Here is a 22056-nt window from a genome sequence, read left to right on the forward strand (position 1 = left end):
CTGAATTGCGGCAGTAGTATGTTCTGGACATGTGGTTAAAATGATCATTTTTGTGTGAATGTTAAGCGAACGTTATACCTATTACATTTTCAATAGCATTCTACAACATTAATTTCATCAGGTTTCTCACACTCTTGCTGTACATAACTTTTATCCAAAGCGACTTACAGGTAGGCAGATAGGGTAAGGGGGGCTTGCCTAAGGTAGTAGTACCTTTCATGCAGGGGAATTGAACCCAGGTCACATGAAAGGTGGCAATCATACCACTACACTATCCAGTCCCCGTTTTAGCTAAACATATCCAAAAATCTAAAGCAGCAAATTTAATTTTCTCTCCATTTTTCTATCATTCAACCGTTTACCAAACTGATGTGCAATTAAATCAGAAAAATAACTAAACCGATAACGTGTGTTTTTTTTTTCTTTAATTTATTCAGAATTATTTGATAATTAATTGATTGATTAGAAAATATTGTCTAGACATAAAACTGTCTTCAAGTAAACAAAAACAAGTATAGAAGAATATCTAAAAGGTGATGCTAGCTCTGTCTCCAGTACAGCAGGCTTTTAGACCACAAACACGGTTGTTCATACAGCAATTTTTCATGTTGTGACAGTTGTGCACTTAACAAGAAATAGAAGCTCTGTGATGAAACTCCCATGTAGCCAACCATTTCACACTACTACTTATCCAGCCAGCCCTTTGCCAGTCTGCTGTAATTAATTTTAGAGACATATACTGAAATCCCACAGGATCACTTGAGTTAAGTCAGAGGAGCTGTTTCTCTGACGGCATGTTCGCCAAGCTCTGACGCATTAGAGTACATGATTGTTATGGTTTTTTTTTCTTCTTTTGAAGCAAACTGATCTCTGGGTTCTGTTTTTCTTTTTCTCCATACTTCTTGACTCAATTTAATCTATAGCAGTTAGATGAGAAGAAGCAATGACCTGGGGTTGTGCTGTTATTGTAGAACATGTTGACTTCCACATGCACCTAAATGATGTTGAACACATGGGAACAGACCCCTAATTCCAAACGCTACTCTCTCCTTAGTGAGTCTCTCTAGTTTGCACTTTTACTGATGAAAATTTTCATATAAATAGCTTAAACAATTGAAGGTGAAGCACTTGCATTTAAAAAGAAGAAAATGTAAACTCTGGAGAGAGCAAAAAGCATAGCTCTTGACCCGAGGGGGGGAAAAAACAAGACACGGTAGGGAACATACTGTTTCATTTTTATAGGATGAGTGTCCTTTCCTACTCTTGATAATTCAAACACACAAACAGGAAATTAAATTTACCCAATTTAGAATGTTTGTATCCTGTTTCCTAGCAACATAGGTCTGCTGAAATTATTATTGTGATTCTGTGAATTGTAAAGGGTCTGAGTAGTGTTAACAAGCATAAAAATGTCCTTGCTGGCAATACTCATAACTCCAGCCTTTTATGGTTTTAAACCACTGATACTATATATTCATGTACTGGCTGTACAAAACAAAAAACATACATAAATATGCACCTGTTACATTGTGAATTTATATGAAATGATGAGCCAGTTTGTATGAAAGATAATCAGCATGATTGTGACTGTGTTTCTTATGCTTCACCATTCAAAATTTGCTTGAATTGTTAGATAATAAAAAAAATATCAGCTTTAAAACAGGACCTTAAGGACATTACACTGACTTTGAAGAGGGTGAACAGACCTCTGTTGCTGCAGATTTTGCCATCTGGAGATGTGCACCTCCGCTTGCTTTCCCATGGGCTGATGTCACACTGGAATTCACATTTGTCTCCATGCCAACCAGCAGCACAGTAACAGTTTCCACAGTAACACTGGCCATGGCCTGGAAGCACATTGCAACAGACAGATTTCACAAATTCTTACTTATTTCAAAGTCCTACTTCTAAGATATTTTTTTATGTTCTTTTTTTCTTTTTTAATTCTTTCTGCTGTATTCTATGTAAGCATTGTTCCAAGACAAATAGCCAATGCCAGTAACTTGTCTTTCAAATGAACTTCTGAATGGCTAATCAACATTAGATGAACAATAAGTTATTAATTAGTTGTTTTCTTTTCATCTTTTTATTTATTTTATTTCATATAAATAGCATAGAAAGTCTGCTTATTTCAAATGATGTAAATGATGTATGTGCTCTGGAAGCTAAATTGATAACTGTCCCACCACTTGTAAGTAGATGAAAAATATCACTATGATCCACATATAGGTGCCTGTCATGGTTAACAGTGGGTGTGTTTAGCCACGCACAAAAACAAATGTGGTTTTAATAAGTGTTTGATGTATTAATTAGCAGCCTTAAGCCCTGCTTCTTTCATCACTATCACCTGTCAAGTTATCATTTTTACCTTGCAAATACAGCTTGAACGATAAATAATAGAATTTTTACAACGCTACTTTCTATTGGTGCAACCTTTGCAACTTTTTTGTAGATTATATTTGTGCAAACATGACAGCAGACAGTATGGAACGTGATAAGAATGAGGGGTATTCAAAGGTGGGTTAATAGTAGATGCCGGATCAGTATGGCTTGTAAAATCTACGTTTAAATTGTTACTGCTTGTCTGTTGAAAGATTTTAATACCCTACATGTGCCTGACTCTATGCTGGAAAGGGGGTTTGTGTTGCAGCTGCACTCTGTTGAATAAGTACATTTTGATTTTGCAATTGTTTAAGGACTGAGATTTTTATGCATACATTTGGTATTGAATTCTGTACTGGGCAGACATGAACTGTTGTGATCTAGAACATGAGCAAAGAGCAAATAGACAGAGCTCAAAACAACTTTCTTGTATTTTTTAACCATCTAAGCACTTTATGGTATAAATCACATCCACCCATGTGTACACACCTTTTTCCAGTGCTTTTAAATTTTAAGTTCATACATGTAGTGCTTTTCTCTATCATACTCACACTTAACACGTCAAGAGTAACACTTTTATTTATTGACTGGAAAAACCAAGGATCAAAAAGGATCAAACATTCTGATAGCGGCTCACTTCTGATAGCAAACAACAACAAAACCCATTAGATGTCTATGAAATCAAGACCTAGAACAGACCAAGCAGGCCAAGCTGATGTGATGCCTACATAAAACTGTGGATATTATGGTACCTTTACACATTCTCAACTGTGTATAGATCGATGGTTTATGAAAATGCATAAGAGGCTTGGAAACTCAAGCTGACTTGCTTGGATGAATTATTTCTTTTATAGACACACAGTGTGTATTACAGTTATTAAATATTAGCCACAATATTTTATGGCTCTTATCTGATGTAAGACAGATAAGGAATTACCCACATCTACCATTTTTTCTACACATTCTTGCTTTGTTTTTCTTAAATTGCAACCTGTTATTGTGTATTAAGTTTTAGGTATTTTCTCACATGTGGATGTTCTGAGTCTTCTTAAGCATTTAGCTTTTAAAAGACTTGTTTCAAACCTTAATACACAAATGTTTACACATAATGCTTTTATTTTTTTACACATAATGCATTTTTCTAACAAAAGGCATGTGTAACAGTTCAACTCAAGGGTTCGAAAATACAAAACCCTTTGTTAGCACTGTATATTGTGCTTTATTAATCTATAAGCATGCAGTTGTTTACCTGGTTGTATTCCTATTGAAAATTACGTTAATCTGGACTTTTTTTGCCTCCCCCTCTGTCTAAACAGGTCACAAACCTGGCAATGTATCATATGAAGGCTTTTGTCTTTATGCTTTAGATTTAAAAATAGATGGTTTAACTTTCAGAATATTTGCTGATTTTATCTCACTTTTCTTTTTTTTTCCCCTTTGGTCCTCCTAGACTATACAGCTATTCTTTACAATGGGTCATGTTTTTTTATTTCAGTCATCATCTCAAACACATTACTTTTGCAGGTTGAGGAGTTGGATTGGATACTTGCTTTAAAAGGCAGGTGGTTAAACTTTGGACACACCTGAGGACTAGCTGAAATCTACAAAGATGGAAATGTTCTTACAAAGATTTCCTTCCCCCAATCTATATTTCAGCGCTAGACAGTAAGGAATGGCAATGCACGTTAGATTAAGCTGCTCATCTACCTGATCGGTAATGTGTGGCACTTCTAGCAGGAGATTCTCTTGTCTTCTACTTTACTAATTACATGTGAGTAAATGTGATTTTAAAGGCCAAAATTATTTTTAAAAAGGCACACAATTTGGTTGAGATCTAGGATTGACAGTAAAGTTGTACTAGTAGTTTCAGTTTTTCTGCTCATCACTGATTGGTGATGTCAGCCAGAGTGCAAAAATTCTTAATGAGAGCTATATATTTTATCTGCTGAATGAAAACACCCACTACTTCATACTGGAACAGACTTACGTGTCAAAATCGTTTTTACAACACTTCAGCTTTTATAATTAGGTGTGTTTCTGCTTTTGCAAAGACTGTCAGTCCACATCAACCTGTAACATTTGGAGACAATACATACATATAAAGCTATTCCTAAAAGTACTCATTAAAATTCATTTCTGAAGTTGGTGGAACAGCTGCCAACACTTGAAATAGTAAGCTGGCAAATAAAGAAGGCTAATGATGGACAGTCTAAAATAACCAGATGTTAAATCAAAACAATGTTCTGTTTTGAAGGGAAAATAAATTGCCTATGTCAGCAGTTGTGGGAATACTGTACCTCCACAAACCTCTCCTGTGTCCTCATCCAGACACTCGCTGTCATCACACTCACAGAAGCGCCCGGTCACCAAGCCCCTGTTGTCGTTGTTGTCACACTGGCAGCTACCACAGTGACAGGTTCCTGTGAAAAATACCAGCTTCAGACACAGTTTAAGCTGATCAGTTGGAAAAGGTCAAGTTTCTGGGCATGTGTTTATCTTTACAGTATGTGGCTGCTCATAAATTGGAGGATGTATTTGTACAGTTCTGTAATGCAATGCACTGTAAGGCCAAGCATCCAGCTGGTTCGCTGCTGTGCACTGAGCTGTTTGTGCATCGTGTGCCAACAGGTCTAAGCTGGTGTTTGACAACTAAAGGTGCTCATGCTGTGCTTGTGTAGGTGTGCTGTGCGCTTTTTGAATTATGTGTTAAAGAAGCAGAAGGCAAGACAGCTACATGGAGTGAATACACTGGCTTTTCTGTATATTTTAGCAGGCCACATATTGTACAGTACACACCTTCACACACTCATGCATACGGATATGCAGAGACCCCTAAAGATGTGTTTATCTCACATTTTGGTAGAGGAATTGCTGGCATGTGGTTCAGGTGGGTGACAGACTGTCAAGTGTGCAGAAAACAGCCTTTACCAAGACACCAAGTCACAATGTCAATACCAAGTCACAATGTGCATCATGAGATACACAAACACACACAAGAGATTAAAGGCCAAACAGAATTAGCAATACTTTTGTGTTTTTGACTTAAGATATACTTATCTATGAATATATTAGTATGTAATTAGTGAAGAAGAGGTCGTCGATAATGATACTTTAAATAGGGTCCATTAATGAAAAAATATACTATATGCAAGAGAGTGCAAAACATCTTGAGTCACCTCTCATTTCTTTATATACTGCTTGGCAAATTGAAACTAGGTGTAGCGACTAATTGAAACGTATAAATATGAATGTAAATGCAGCATATGTGAAAAAACCAGAGTTGATAATTGTAATTGTAATAAATGTAATTAGCTGAACAGAAAAAAAAAATCCACATGGTCGGGGACAAGGACTAGACAGAAAATGAAGAAATGTCGATGAAAAAGAAAGCCTTGAGAACGATTGCTCATCAGCACCACTTCAAAAGATCGCAAGAAAGTCTGGCTCCATGGAAGCAAAATGTAGAGAAATGACTGGTGACTTAAGACTTCCACAGCTCTGCATATAAATATGTGTGTGTATACTACAGTATATGCATGTATTCATTAATATTAGATTGTTTTTTTATATATATATATTTGATTGGGATTAAATTACCTACAAAGGCAAGCCCTTATGAATACATTAACTGCAGACTTGTAGTTTTTCTAACTACTGGTGTGCTATTTAAAGCTGTTAGTTACTTATAAAGTCATTATCATAAAGTATCTAAAGCTTCTTAAACTGTTATCACATGTTATTGATGTTTGTTTAATTTGTGCATTTAAATATGTTGATATCTAACACTTATTTGCTTTGGGATGCCATTAATGCCTGACTGTTTTCTTGGAGCTGTGTAAAACTGACTTGTTCTATAAATCATATGGGATAGTGTTTGGTCATACCTCTGTTGGAGCAAACCACCCCCTGCTGGTTTTTGCAGAGCTCTCTACTCTTCTTGCTCGACAGGCTACAATCCTCCTGGAACTGGCACACATCTCCATACCAGCCTTCATCACACTCACACTTCCCACAGTCACAGTAACCACGATCTAAAGGGAAACACACGCTGTTTATCAGTGCTTGAATGCATGCCTGTCACTGGTGCTTTACTTTAACCTGTCAACATGGGGACACAAGCACGTGTTATTTCAAATAGGAATGATGACATCGCACTAATAGGAGAGTGTAATCATTTGTCTACTAACACCATAATCTAGTATCAGACCCACATGAAACCAGTTGTCTGTATAAATGGACATATATTCACCAAGCAGGAAGAAGTACCAAGTTTCTAAGAAAGTATTGTTTCCACTACACATTTCTTTTTTTTTGTTACAAAATTTTAAAACGACATGGTAACATCCAAAACCAATCACTCTTTGAGAACATAGTCGTAGTGTGGTATCACTATTTCTACATACAGTGAGCAATTTGGAAAACGGGAGGAACCATTTGATGCAAATGAAAGCTGTTGACAAGGTGTTATAAATGTTGCTCTCATTGTCTTAAGCTGCGAGGAGCCTTGTATGTCACGCTCAATCATTTTCCTGACTCGTTCGTCATGTAAATGCAGTGTCCTTTTCAAGGGCTATCCATCAGTCATTAAAACATGTGAGCCCCCCCCCTGTCTCTCCTCATTATCGATACATCTCATGGGGGGGGTGGCACGGTGACATGTTCAAGGAACACCAGAATATTAAAGAATACACTTCAAAGAAAGCAGGGTCACAAAGATAATTCAAGTTTGAGTAAAATCTCAAACTTTACATTATTGTTGGAATTTGAACAGCAAAAATTAGTCAAATGCAGTTTTGCTGGCTGTAATCTTGCAATGTTGTGCAGCCTATTGCTAGATTGTATTCTCTTACATGTAATGTGTATTTAGTATTTCATCCAGACTTACTGTAATTATCTGGGCAGTACAACCATAATCAAGTGACAGCAACTCTAGAATCATTGCAGAATTAATCAGCAGAGAAGTATTCAATTGCTCTGTGATTATCATTAGATTTTTCAGTCCACACTTGGTGCAGACTCATTTGTGGACATGTCTTTTTGCATTAATCATGTAAGATGTGCTGGTGGGAGCTCGCACACAATAGTTGTATGACAGAATAGGATATTATAAAGTTGCTGCCACCCTCTAGTCTCCATTAATCTCCACTTGACAATCACTGTGACATCTGAAACGGCCTTCTTTGTCTGCAAGGCCAAACTTTATGTGGGTGGGAAGGTTCCTGTCTGTCGACAGTTTATTTTTTCGGTGCTTCCTGAGCAGTAATTCTCCACGGTATGATTGTGTCAGGGTCCTTCCTACGCTCCAACGACAGATGCATAGATTCCGCCAATAAAATCTCGACTGGTGATCAGATACATCCATTGGGGGTGATTGGTAAGAGAGGATGCATGTGTGTCAGCATCAATGGTGATTATAACAATTAATGTAGCATCATCCTGATTAGCTGTTATTGGAGAGAGGAATCTGCAGCTCTAGCAGCTAATGTAGCGGTATATTTCAGATTTAGAATTTGTTCATATGAAAAAGCATAATATCGGGTGAGACAACTGAGATGCACTTGTCTTGAATGTCTCAGTTGTCAAAAAAGTCATGCCAATCATACAATAAATATTTTCAAATCCCCTGAAATTGTAGATATTTCATCTCCAAATGACATTTCCCCACTTTCTTTGTTCAGCTTGTGTTCTCCATAACACCATACCCATTTTAGTGAGTAATTATTCCTCCGTGCTTCCCTCTTCCTGTGGGTTGTGAAGCATAAAACAACAACACATCAGCTTGTGTTCTGTGGAATAGATCTGGGAGACACCTATAACTCATTCACTGTTCGTGTTGTTTTCAGACCAATGAATCCCAGCTTTCATCTTTCAAGTTTTAACAGTATTTCACTTGGGCATTGATTATTATTCATTATATTTTATTTCAATGTTGTTGACTTTAAATATATTTAATTCACTGTAGTTAGGATCAGAGTCACAGACACATAAAAAATGTTTCTTTTAGCACGAAGTCTTGGTAGAGTTAACAGGTTTCAATCAAAAATGCCTTTTACTAGTAATCTTGGACCAACTTGAGTGTCTTTTTCTCCTTGCAACCCACGCTGGAATCATTAGGTGAGTCACCACACAGGCAGACTGCCCAGCAAAGCTCAGAACATCTAAGTGAGAGCACATCAAAATGAGAACTAGAAAAAAGCTTACTGAGATGAACAGTTTAATGGGCAGTAATAGCTCAAGGACTGCATTCCACTGCTGCTCCCCACTTGTTTCTTTTGCTCCCTCTCTTTGACAAATCAACAGAAATGATTTATTAAACCTGTTAGTAAATTTGGACAAACTACTAGTAAGCTGTTGTTCTCCCATAATTAGCCTGAGCAGGCATATGTAATACTGTCAGAAAGTGCATGTGGAGGAGTGTGATTCAGGACAGCACGGGTTAAACTGACTTCAGATGTGATGCTGACATGAAAGCACATGGGGTGGGATCTTCTCTGGCTCTGACAGAGGGCACACAGGAAGAACTAAGGAAGAAAAACAGAGGCTATGAAAGCCTGTAGCCAAGAGAAAGGGAAGAAAAGAGAGGGGGTTAGCAAGGCTAAAACGTGTTCTGACAAAGCCAAAAACAGCTATCCACCAGGGAAATGTTTTTTTGCTCTTATGCTAGCACCTCTCTGTTTCAACTGCTCCTTTGAGATCAAGTGAGAAAGACACAAGTGTTAAAGTCTAGCAGCATCAAAAAGTTGGAGATTGGTCTGTACTGCAGCTATACTTGTCTTTTTGTCTCAACCAATATTACTTGTACACAGAGGTCTTACCAACAGGTGTTTGAATATTTTGTGTCATGTTGTGTGCAGTAAGCAGTTTATTCTCTGATGAAGATATACATTCACATCAATAACAAATGGTAAATGTTTAAATTAACAATCACAATGATTGCTCGTGGGGGGTTCAGTCAGGCTATAATGGTGTAACTACACTGCTACTCAATCTTGTAACAAAAATTACTAACAAGTTAGAGATTGCCTGCAGTTCCTTGGGCCACTCCATGTGAGACTGACAATGAATAACAAATAACAAAAAATATCTAAATTCCTACGTTTGTAAAACCAAGTCTGCCTCTGTAAACTATCCTAAGTTTAATTTTATCGATTGTCACAGTTAAACATCTTGCTTCATTATTAAAAGATGTTGAGAGGGCTTGAACAAATGTGCAAATGAATGCGGAACGAGAAAACTTTGAATAGCCAGGTGTCAAAGCGCTAACTACTCATTCTAACAAATCTTTCTTCATGTTAACAGACAAACAAAACAACAATAAGTTTATTATATCTGCAAAACTATTAAACAAGTAACGTTAACGTCATGTTTTTTTTTATATATGGCTCTTAAATCAGGTATACTTCCATACCAATGCCACATTTAAATGGAACTTCTGAGCATGATAATGACATTGGAAGCTATATATGAGCTATAACCTTTGAGATTTCAGAAAATGTCCAATTCTTGGCCGTGCATACCATAAGAAGTGGTGATGGATATGGACTCATGTCATGAATATGATAAACACAACCCCATTCCAAAGAGACTATTACACTTGCTATTCTGAGAGTGCATACATTAAAAACAAATATGGCTACATCTAGTTTATATTACCCAGATGGTGAGTGCATGAAGGCCAAAACGTGGCTGTGTGATGCTTCTCATTTCTGAAACTCAATGACCACTTCGTTGGTAACATAGTGGGTGGGGGAGAAGGACACGCCATCATGCCGAAGGTCATGCTATTGATAGCTTGCTATCGAAGGGAGGCAGATTAATAACAGGTTACATTATGTTTCTGCTTTGATTTAGTGTTTATGTGATTAATAGTAATTTTCAATGTAGAAGAATTTAACATTAGATGTGTGGTCAGACTTTCAAGATGTTGTAAATATTCACACAACTAACGTGACAACTGAGGACAACTGAGGCAGCAACATTTTTGACGAGTGCACAACTTGCCAAAATTCATACACTATGCAAATAAAATCCCAAATGAAAGTAAAACAACTGGGATTGTATGGAGGATGTGAGTCTTGTATTTACTTTGACTTAATTTAATTTTAATTTAATTTATTCTGCTGATAAATATTAATTTCTGCATTTCAGACTGGCAACACATTGCAAAAAAAAATTGTTAAATTGTGTTAAAAAAGGTAATAAAAAATGTGATGATAGCACCAGCCACCGCACAGTAGTGTGGTGCTGTCATTTTACAGAGAAGGTCCCTGGTTTAAAGCTCAGCTGCGGCCTGTCTGTGTGTTTTTTTGTGTGGATTTTCTCCTGGTACTCCAGACTTCTTCCTTAGTCCCATAGCATGCATATTAACTGTGACCATGTACAGTTGCACTCTGTGTTTGCACAGGATGTACCTTCCTACTGAAAAATGTTCTTTCCTTTAACCCATTAAGCTCTGGTGCAACATATGAGCAGAGCATGTCCAATCCTTAACAACAACAAGTGCTCTCCACTAACGACTGTAATCATGATTTGATACCAAGGCTGTATCCACAAAAGGCTGAATATTCGAGGAGCAAATTGGGGCAAAGTATCTCCTGATTTTCAACAAATCATTGAAATATCTAAAAACAACGTTCCCCAAAGAAAGATTGAAAGGGATTTGCATATTTGTTCATCAACAGTGCATATTGTCATTAAACAATTGATGGGCAAGGGCACAATCCTTAGTTTTCTCCGATAGTACTGCATCAAGAACCATCATTCGCCAACAGCTGATATAACCAAATGAGCAGATTTCTTTGGGAAACCTTTGCCAAGCACTACAACATGAAGTAGCATACACAAACTGCCTCTTTTCGATAGCAAGCTATCAATAACTCAGACCAAAGGGGATTTTGACTGATCAGACAACCAGCATTCCATATGTATTTAGGAGGTTATGGATACAGTGTGGTGTTGGCCAGAGAGGAAAAGGTCCATTTAGACTGTTATTAACAACAACTTCATCAAACAGGCTCTATGAGGGTATAAAGTTGTGATTTATGCTTCTGTGATGACAGTTTTAATGTGGAAAAGTTCATTGAGCTATTAGACCACAATATGCTGCCTTCAAAATGATTTGCTCATGTTATATAGACATAGCTGAGGAAGAAGAGGGCATGGTTACTGAACTGGCCGGCCTGCATTCCTGACCTGTTCCCAGTAGGAAATGTGGGAAGAATTTTGAAGTGAAAAGGTATTTTGCACACCTTAAACTGTGTTTTCAGAAAGAATGGGGCAAGAGAACTCCTGAAATGCTCCATCCCCTGTTATTCTCAGTGTAAGAGCATATGTATTGTGAGACAGAACAGCATTTACATTACAGGGTGGTAAAAACTTAACTGTTCCAACATTTTCTGGGATGTGTTGTAGGCCTGAAATGCAGGAATGAATGCTTATTAACAAATTTAATGAAGCTGAAGAGAAAAACAAGTAATGATTCGAGGTTCTAAGTATATAGTGTATAGGCTGTGCCAAATTGGACACTGTATACAACATGCACTTAAAATACATGTTATACTCAATGTATCTATCTATACTAACAAATCTGAGAGAAGTCAGTGGTTTAATTTTTTGACTGTTCCTTATTCATTAGCACTGCACATAAACTAACATTTGTTTAGTTTCAATGGCACATCTGGGGGTATTAAATAACTGGTTTAAAAGTAACAAAAAACTACTGAGAATTTGAACATATTTGAGAGAAAGACAGAGCCAGGAAGCTAAAGAGTCTTCATGCTGCTCATTTTTAAAGGGAAAAAAACAGAGAAGCTTGTGGAAAAACTGCCACGTTGACTTTTATCAACAGAGAGGTTATAACAGCAAACACCAAATTCTAACCAAATTCATTCAGACTACCAGAACATAGTTAAATATGTTGTCGGAACCCCGTTTGTTTGTTGTGTTATGTAACTTATTCTAAAAAGATGACAAGCAGACACTGCAGGGAGATTTAGGCAAGGTCAAGAACAAACATTGGAATGAAACGACAGAACGTCTTTGCACAGTTGGTGAACAGATGTTAGTCCTGGTCATCATTGACTGGTTCAGCTGTAAAATGGGATGGGGTTTATGTGGAAGGAAAAACAAAAAACATGTCAGTGCTTTGTCAAAGTCCCATAAAAACCAGACTCAACTCAAGCTCCAATGTTGCTCGCTGGATTCTTTAGATCTGCTGAAAATAATTTGTTATCTGCTGATGGATTGTCTCAAGTAATCTACCAATATATTGGCAATATCATAAATATGGCCAAACCTGGAGTGACTTTAGCTGTCTTACTACCTAATCAATTCAAAATAACTGCTTTGCAGTAATAGATTCCTGATGGACAAAGAGCTACTGGTTTCAGAGGCATTTATCGGTGGTAACTCCTATTTGGGATGGCTTGATATCTTTGATTTTCCACTAAATGAGGGAAGTATTTATGATGAATAAATGATTTCTACAAAATGTTTACAATCGGTGACACTTACTATTGCATAAACTGTGACAAACAAGGACATTTTAAGATATTAACTACAGCACGGCTGCACGGTGGTGTGGTGGTTAGCACCGTCGCCTCACAGCCTTTCTGTGTGGACTTTGCATCTTCAAGCTGATGAAATGTTTTCAGAATGGTGTGGATGTGTTGTTGTTTTTTGGTTGTGTGGAAGATCATGTGAACCAGGAGCTCAGGACACAACTGATAGGGTCTGACCACACAAAAAGCTCAATTTTTGATCTGATCAGACTGATTTAATATCTATTCTTTAAGTCAAATTTAGCGTGCATAGTGGTTATGGCGATGCAAAGCAGTCTTGATTTGTTAAAGTTTTCATGAAACTGGTGGAGCATTAGTTGCTCTCTTCTCATCTTCACACCTCTCTGTTTGCCAGGAAAAATGTGATGTGGGCTCAGCTGCCTCAGAAAGCATTGCATACAGGTAGCAACATTTACAGTGTTTGGTAGGTGAACTATTTTTGGTTTAGATTGTCAGATTTTATCATAGAATATTTGGCTGACATTTCCTCCTACGTAGTCACAGCTTCAATTCCAGTCTCCTGTTCTCACCTTCTTGAAGTGCATCTGGAGGGGCCACAGTTGCAACAATACCTGCTATTTCAAATTAGGAATGAGTCAAGTTAACTGCTTGCTTTTGAAGCAGGAAGATTCAAATCCAGTCACGACGATGATGTTAACAGATAAACCAATCAAAGCGCAGGCAACAAGCTGTTGATATCCAAGAAGTCTATTTTACATCCCAGGCTGATGAACAATCAAGTAAAAATTAGGTAAAGGGAGCATGAAAAAAGCTGTCTCAAGGCCAGTATTGAGACCAACATCAGCCTTGAGTGCCACAGCAAAACTGGAACATCCCTTCTGACGTATGTTAGAAAAATGGCTTCCTTTGACATTGCTTCTCTAGAACTTCCTTCAGTGTTTCAACCTAGAATCTGAAACAAAAGTTAACATACCTAAATTCAACACATTCAAAAACATCCTCATCTTCACCATCCAGGTTGACTTGTTGCTCTGATTTACATGATGGGAATTACCTTGTCTTGAATCATATGTACAATACAGGAACATCTCAATGCCAGGACAGCCAATGTTTTTGGTGAAGAAAAACCCCAAAGGAGGACTTTATCCCAAAGGAGAAAAATCTAATAAATCTTGTCTGAGGGAGCTGTGAAAGCCAGAGATAAAGGAGCTGCAGGGAGAGAAATTGGCCACCGATTTCTGACACCGTAAATGCTCTGTATGCATGGCCCACTGAAGTGGGTGGTGGTGTGAATGTGTGTATTGGAGAATTATGGGTAGGTCTCCTTTTCAATATGCTTTAAATGTAATTGCTCAACCCTTTTCCACATGGTCACATGACACTGTAAGTATGTAACTGAATGTGTGTACTTCTGTCCTTGTATGTGTAGATGAGGGGTATTTATGCTATGTAAATAAGCCCCATCCTGTATTTTGCGTGTGTTTGTGCGTGTGTATGCATGTGTGGGTGTGAAAACCCATCTCTCCTCTGATGTATCTAGGTTCCACTGGCAGGCAGTGTAGCAGTGAGTGAAACCCCATTATCAGGATGAAACAGGGCCTCGCTCCAGACTGCTGAACCATAATGAGCTCCTCACAGCAGCCAACTTGTCTACCCAAATAAATCACTGTAGTCCTCACATGCATACTCACACAGACACAGACACCCACATCCACAGACCCACACCCACCCACACATACACATTATATTTGTATAGGATGCTCACATATCTCCATTAAACCTCGACACCCAAAGCCCGGGGACAACAGAGGACACAAGAAGATTAGGCTTTTTCCCCCTGCATCATCATAAAAGGCTCCTTCCAACCTCTTCAGAGGTGTCTTCTCTGACAAATTACCAGTTATCCTTGGTAACAGGTTGCAACCAGTCCTATTTAACATCTGTCTAAGCTCTATGTCAACTGCAAGTTGATTAACTTAATTATATTAAACAATGCAGCTCAGTACATTCCTGCATTAAATCTTACCTTTCTTGGAGCCAGATCAACACATTATTTGTTTTGTGCATTAAATTCACACATTTTTGGGGTGGGCACAACATACTGTGAACACAAGCATGATCATACATTACCAATGTGCTATTTGGTGCAGAGTGGGAAGTATATAATGGTTTTAATACATTTTAGTTTGTATCTTTTAGTTCAAAACTGCTAAATACGAACGTGAGCAGTGAGAATGAGCCTAACAATGTTGTATAGGGCCACAGAGCACCTCAATTTGTGAGGTTTAAAAACAAAAGACAAGCTTTCAAAGTTGATAAAGATAACAAAAGTCGAAGGTAGAAATTAAACTAAAATAAATAGGTAAGCGATGAAGCAACATCTTGAATTGAGGACAGGCACAAGGCAAAAACCTGCAACAGAGAACACAGGAAGAGACATGATGGGTTTCCTACACTGAATAAATGCACAGCCTTCTTCTCATTTCTCATTTTGTTTGTCCTTGATTTTCTCTCTGAGTACCTCCTACCTGAGATCTGAGAGAAGACAAAAGGAAGAGCTACAAAAAGAAGGGAATCAAGGCAACAGGCATTTAACAAGATGAGACATCTTTACTTCAGAGTTGTGATTTTAAACGTCAATTAAATATGATGGGTAGCACAGCTGTATTATCTGTCCTTTGTTTTGCTGTGGCCCAAGGCTGTTTTTTTTACTATCGCTGTCAGATGAGCACTAACACTGTTCATGCCAATTACATTTATTTTTAATCTCCTGACATAAATTTAAGACTACTGGGAAGGCAGCTGAGACTATATCCTTGCCTACTACTAATCTGACTAATTAGGCAGAACCAGTAAAAGAAAGCCCAGCTGTGAGAAATTACAAGGGAACTTTGAAATGAAGTGTTAACACAAAGTATATAACATAGCAAATACATCAAATAAGATCAGCTGTATGATACCCAATGGAAGTATTAAGTCTGATACTAATGTCTCTCTATGACAAGAGTAAGTTCTCAATTCTGTGATTTTGGGCTGTAATTCTTGCTTGCTCTGCAATTTATTGTTAAAGTGTAAGGCAAAATTACCAACTAACCAGCCATTATTCAGCCTGTCCTTGTGTGTGGTTGCACTGTAGAGTTCCTTGAGAGAACTTGTGAAAAGAGCTCAAAACTGGGCCTCCCAACAAAAGAAAGAAACCATTTGAAGTCCTGCCAATACTATGTAGGCTGTCAAAAACACAATACAGTGTCCCTCTGACTCTACAGGAAAGGAAGAAATACAGGTGGAACAAAAAAACACTCTAAAAGCACTCAAAGTCTGAAAAACAGGGATGCTTCTGCCCACAGAGGGCAAACTTTTGAATGACATGAAAAGGGTTTCCATTCTTCCTGCACCTGGCTAAGACAGATGCTAAACATCAGCGGGAGAGTCAATTTGCAAAACTGCTCTGATGTAAGCCAGCAGTGAACAGATCTGCTGCATCACTTACTGACCTATCTCTAAAAACCACAGCCAAGTGGTAACATATGTGGAACCGTGTGCATGTGTGTAACATCATATGAAACCAAAACTGTTGTGACACAGTATTAAAAAGAGAAGAAGCAACAAAAATAAAGCATCTTAGGTAATTTGCTGTTCACCAAAACATATGTATGTGCTTGGTTTTAAAAAAACAGATCAATGTACGCACCATTGCAAATTTGCCCATTATATGTTGCACAGACCCAGTCATGGCACTCGCAGTGGGGACCAAAGAACTTCCCCGGCTCTGTGGCCTCACAGATGCAGATGCCGCAGTCACATTTGCCCCTACCACTGCATATCTTGCCATCAGGTGTCCGGCAGCGGCGCAGGGACGACTCTGTGGACAGCTTGCACACACGACCCACCTGGCTGAAAAGATAATAAAAGGTCAGCTGTTCTGCTGCTTTGGAATCTCCACAGTTCAAAGGTTGAGTGCACTGCCTCCTACGTAGAAACAACATCTGCATCTGAGTAAAGTCACTTCAACATAGATGTGTGGAAACATTGCAAACATCCCTTTCCTCCTCTTTAATTTGAAAGTACAATATTTTAGAAAAAGATCTTGTTTAAAGAATAGTATCAAGAATGTAACTCTTCAGAACATGATCAGTCTGTGTGGGTTTATATTGACAAAAAGCAAACACCTTGCATTTCCTTGCATGACCTTAAACTATTCAGATCAGCACAGTCCTGTTTTGGTCAAGGTTTATCTCCTTCTCCTTACATCTGTTTTATTTATGCTAGTCTAGTTTGATCTGTGGGATATCCCCAGTCATTCAGACACAGCAATGGTGATGGCTGGGATCTTTCCACCTCAAGGTTCCCCATATTCCCTCTGTGTACGTGAGCATTGTTTCCTTCTTTCTAAACTGACATTAGCAACTTGATATATTTCCATGGATTTTAGCTCTGGGGCTTTAGATAAAGGTCCAGTGTGTAGGATGGAGTGATGTTTAGTGGAATAAACTGCAACCTTCTACCTCACCTTAAACCTCCAAATTGCTGGGGCAAATGATGGTGAGTGTGTGTAGTTTGTCCTTTTTGGCTAACATGGTGATGCAACATGGTTAAGCATCAAGTAGGGGGACGACTTACATTTTTGGATATAAACTCCTCATTCAGAGTTTAAACATTCAAACTTATTATTATTTACATGTGATTCAACATTAATGAAAACAGTTATAAAAATTGCATTTTATGGACATGGATCAGGAATTCTTACACTGTGGTACTTTTTGGAATGTTATCTTTTCGCTTCAGGCATTACAAGGCAACTAATTTCCATTATTGCATCATAAATCAATCTGATATCTTTGGTGGCAATATGAATGTAGTCTAAATAGCTATTTTACACAATGAATCAAATGACTGGGAAACAAGCAATCCTGTTATGCAAGTTGAACTAATGTGTATCTTACAAATGCATGTCAGAAAGAGATTACTTGTCAATAATCTATTTTTTACACTTGCTTTATAATGTTCTGGGTGGTAGGAGGCTGGAGCCTATTTCAGCTGCTAGTGAGCAAAATTTGGGGTACACTGTGAACATGTCACCATTGCCTCACATGTACAATTGGATAAGTATGTTTTCATAAGAAATAACCTAATGTTTATTTCACCCTGGCAAAGGGAGAACATGTGAACTCAATACTGAGTGGCCTCAGTAGTTTAGCAGCTCAGCAATCCTGAACCATCATACCATTGCAGAAGGAAACACAGTTTGGGGCTCAGATCCAGAAAGACTGGTTGTCATTCATGGCCAACTGAGCTAACTGGGTGGCTTGTCAATAATGTTTGTGCGATCTAAAAGAATACCATTCCTACAAAAAGAAAGGTAGCAAATCATTTTAAAACCATATACAATGATACCTTTTTAGAAGGAATATGGCACTTTTACCATATGACTTGTGAGGTAATATCAAACATCTGGCAAAGGAATTAGCATAAAGAATCTGCACAGGAAACTAGAAGTGTGAACTGTCTACACTGGAGTCTCTCCTAAAATGCACTGCATTGTACTCTCCAAAGTATGTCTGTCAGCAAAACTTTGCACCTCCCTCTCACTTCTTGGTCTCCAGCTTACCCCAAAATAAACAAGAAAAAATGTAAATCTTGCAGAAACTCACCTCACTGGCTCTAACAAAGAGTCATCAACGGCAGAGAGCAGGATCAGAGACAACGGCACAAATATGGACTGCGCCAAAACTTCAGAGTGCATGTTTAAATCCAACAGAAACCTGAAGTAAAGTAGCTTGAAGGAATTTCCCAATCTTTTGCTCCTTAAACAGTCAGGGCAGGAAGGGAGTGTGAGAGGGAAAAGAAAAGAGAGAAGGAGAGAAAGTGCAGCAGGCTGGCCCGAACTGGCTCAATCCCTTCAGAGTTCCACAGCTCTCAGCATACAAGTGCCTTTGATTAGTCTGGACTCTCAGACACAGTCCTGGGCAGGAGCTGAAGTGGGGAAACCTGCCAAAATGAAAAGTTAAGTCACCAGTTTGACGTGTAATTAAAAGCAGACTGTTTTCCAAATTTTTGTTACATTTTTTTTCCACCTTGCTTTTCTGGATGACCTCTGCGATGCAGCAGGTTTGTGTCTAGCTTTTCTTTTAAAAAGAGATCCTAAATCAATCCCCACATCTCTTTTGGGGAAAAGTGTCAAACAAGAGATGAAGAATAATTAAATCTCATTCAGATGCATTGGGATTAGAGCCCCGGTGTTGTGAAGACAACAAAACACTCCTGCTATGACAAGTAAAAAAAATATATACATGACAATAACACAGAATGTCTGTTACTCTGTGTTATAAGAATTTGACAGTGTTAATGATTCACATTCACATGAAAGTTTATTTAAGTTATACAAATAGGTTTGAGGAATGATCACATTATTTGATTAGTATGAACAAATAATAATTTGTTCATGTTGAACAAAGACTACAAGATAATGCTTTAACATTAGTAACTAGATTGTATATCAGGATTGTTTGATGATTCCTGTATTGCAAACTCTACCACCATAATTATCATTATTTAGCAGCTGTTTTATTTGCAAAGGGTGAATCAAATGCTTTAACTGTTTCTCATTATAATTTTTTTTCCGCACAGTTCTGTCCCTGTGTGATATTTCTTATTTATTCCCACATTATCTAAACTTTGTAGAACTCCTCATATATTCAGTGTGTGTGTTTGACAGTAGGTACTGGTCACAGAATAATATTCTCCTGGAGACTGAGTAATTCTTCATAAAATTAGGTTAATAGTTAGGATGTTACATAGGCCTACATTTTCAAACAACTGTGTATATATCAGGTGTATATATCAACTCCACACAGCAGGCTTCGATCATCCAGGAGAGTCACACTGATCTGAATTTACCTGTTGGAAAACGTAAGGATAAATCAAAACACAGCAAGCATTAACAGATTATTCACTTTATTTCATAAAATGGAAGTTATAATGACAGATTTCGTTTACCTAAATGTGTCTGGTCATCGATGTAGGCCAATAAATGGATGTTGGAGACCTGGATGAGCAGCTTGAGTTTAAGCTGTTACCATGGTAACGCCCGCTCGCCACCGCAGCACGCACTGGTCGCCTTGATGTGATTGCATCCTGCGCGCTCCCGCACTCTCCCACACGATCTATATCCAGCACATCCAGAAAACAGCTGATGTCATGGACAGGGCGAGACACGGCAGATAAGGGAAATCCTCTTCTAGTAAGTGATTCAGAATGTTTTCTTAAACCGCTACCAGACTCGTCGTGAACGTGAGTGAGCATCCAGCTGTTTTAGCTTTTATGATGCGGCTGACGCTTGGTACTGGCGCGCGCTAGCTTGTTGGCTCTCCAGGAAGTGGAGGATATCTCATCCTCGCGAGTAGGCCTTGATGAAATAATGTCGTGTATATACTGCACTGCCACGTGCCCAGGTTGCCACATATCATAGCATCTTTATTTAAGATCTTCGTGTCCCCATACTTCTCAGTACGTAATGTATTTAGCTAGTTTTTGTCCATACAACAGCTTTGTTCCTAATCGTTTCCATAGTAACCTTGGCTGTGTCGATGTCATTCATTCAGCTTTTCAATTTGAAAAGGGTTAGGCTACACTTCAAGTGCTTGACAGCCATATTACACGATGTGTTATCGTTTGTATGCAGCAGAAGCAGCCCAGTGTGTTGAAAAGGAACAATTTGGCCAAATTATTTTTAGGAATTCCCTGCTGCCCACATAAGCCCCCTAGGGCACAGTGAGTCAAGCAAATAAAACCTTCAAACGCCTTATATAATCTAGGTGTTGTTGTTGCCAAACTTCCCAGAATCGATATGAACATTTTGGAGGTATCACTATCAATTTGTGCAATTCTGTTTTCAATCGGGACATCATTTTGTGTTTTCTTTGTTTCTCTTTTCCTCTGATAATCAAGGGGAATGTGAGGTGGCTCTGACAAATATGTAGATTTTTTTTTAAATCCTTATCTTGCAGTTAATGAAATGTGTAGTGTAAGATGACAGTTGACTTTTATCAGCATTAATGTGAGATTTAAAAAAAAAGTCTCTTCTTTGTTTAATTTCAGAGCTGATCTAAATAATGTTGAACATAAGTTTTTTTCTGCAGTGCCACTCTGCAGAGCATCGGTCTGGCTTAGCTCTTTTGTTTTGCTTCCATGGTTGACAACTTCAACATTACCACTAACTCTTATAAACTTTAGCAACTCTATTTGAAATGATCTCAGAACTTACTCGACACCAAAAGGCAGACAAAGTTCACTCTCATTCAACAGGGATCCCCTAAAGTTATCATGGAAGGTGCGTTTTGAAATATATAGGCCAAAGGCCTAAATATATGACCACAACTTCATATGCTGTGAAAGGAATAAAAATTTAAATGATTATGATGAGCTCTTTTTGTACTTGTAAATGTCACCGTTTGCATGTTTGCCTAAGATTGCAACTTTCGCTGTCTTACCATGACCATTTTTTGACAGGGATGCAACGTTGCTGCCTCAATATGTATGCTGGAAACAGGCTCCTGTCCTTCACAGCTTACTGAAGGATAAAGCAAGTATATCTATCAAGTGTCAAGTATATTTATCCCCTAAAGAAACACTAAATCTCGAATCTGCTGTTTGGTGACTGGCAGGTTCGATACAGGGTTTGTTAGAGCCGAAGAGGCCTGCCACAAGAAATAAGGTCAAAGAGAGTGATGCTAGTGTGCTGTAAAGTAAAACTGATACAGAACCTGCTGAAGTTGGGTAATAACTCTTTGCAATTGTCACAACAAGTGGTAGTGTGTGTACATAATCGATTGAACCATTTTTTATCAGTAATATTAATCGATCCAACTATTGAAAACAAGACAGTGATGGTACTGTGGTCACCACCTTTTTAAATGCAGTATGAGTTTGCTTCAAAACTATCCTGAACATTTCAAAAACAGTTTAGGAACAGTTTACGAAACGCTTCATCCCATTCCGTGCAGGTTATGGTAAAAGGCGAAAGAACTTCAGAAATGCGCTGCCCGCCGTGCCGCGTTCCCAACTGAAATGATACTGCCACCATGCACTCAAGAAAAAAACTTTAAAAGTTCAAATACTCAGATACAGTTACAATTATTCTGCCCAGAGATCACAT

The 22056-nt window shown here is 38.2% G+C and overlaps 2 protein-coding genes across 4 annotated transcripts in view; one reads left to right on the plus strand and one right to left on the minus strand.

Annotated features, from left to right (window-relative positions):
- The window catches only part of itgbl1 (integrin, beta-like 1), a 55932-nt gene extending 37116 nt beyond the window's left edge, over positions 1–18816 (minus strand). Inside the window, exons 1-5 of the mRNA XM_072396597.1 lie at positions 18554–18816; positions 16594–16796; positions 6267–6413; positions 4680–4802; positions 1707–1847 (exon numbers count right to left, since the gene is read on the minus strand). Of these exons, the coding sequence (XP_072252698.1) occupies positions 1707–1847; positions 4680–4802; positions 6267–6413; positions 16594–16796; positions 18554–18645 (706 nt within the window). The 5' untranslated portion in view covers positions 18646–18816. The remainder of the gene's footprint in view (positions 1–1706; positions 1848–4679; positions 4803–6266; positions 6414–16593; positions 16797–18553) is intronic.
- Positions 18817–20047: 1231 nt separating this feature from the next.
- The window catches only part of nalcn (sodium leak channel, non-selective), a 75082-nt gene continuing 73073 nt past the window's right edge, over positions 20048–22056 (plus strand). For all 3 annotated transcript variants that reach the window (XR_011917939.1, XM_072396601.1, XM_072396603.1), the window contains exon 1: positions 20048–20142. The gene's annotated coding sequence lies outside the window, so the exon portion shown is untranslated. The remainder of the gene's footprint in view (positions 20143–22056) is intronic.

This window comes from Leuresthes tenuis, unplaced genomic scaffold (genome assembly GCF_036924035.1).
Source record: "Leuresthes tenuis unplaced genomic scaffold, fLeuTen1.0.hap1 SCAF_12, whole genome shotgun sequence".
Taxonomy (NCBI): Eukaryota; Metazoa; Chordata; class Actinopteri; order Atheriniformes; family Atherinopsidae; genus Leuresthes; species Leuresthes tenuis.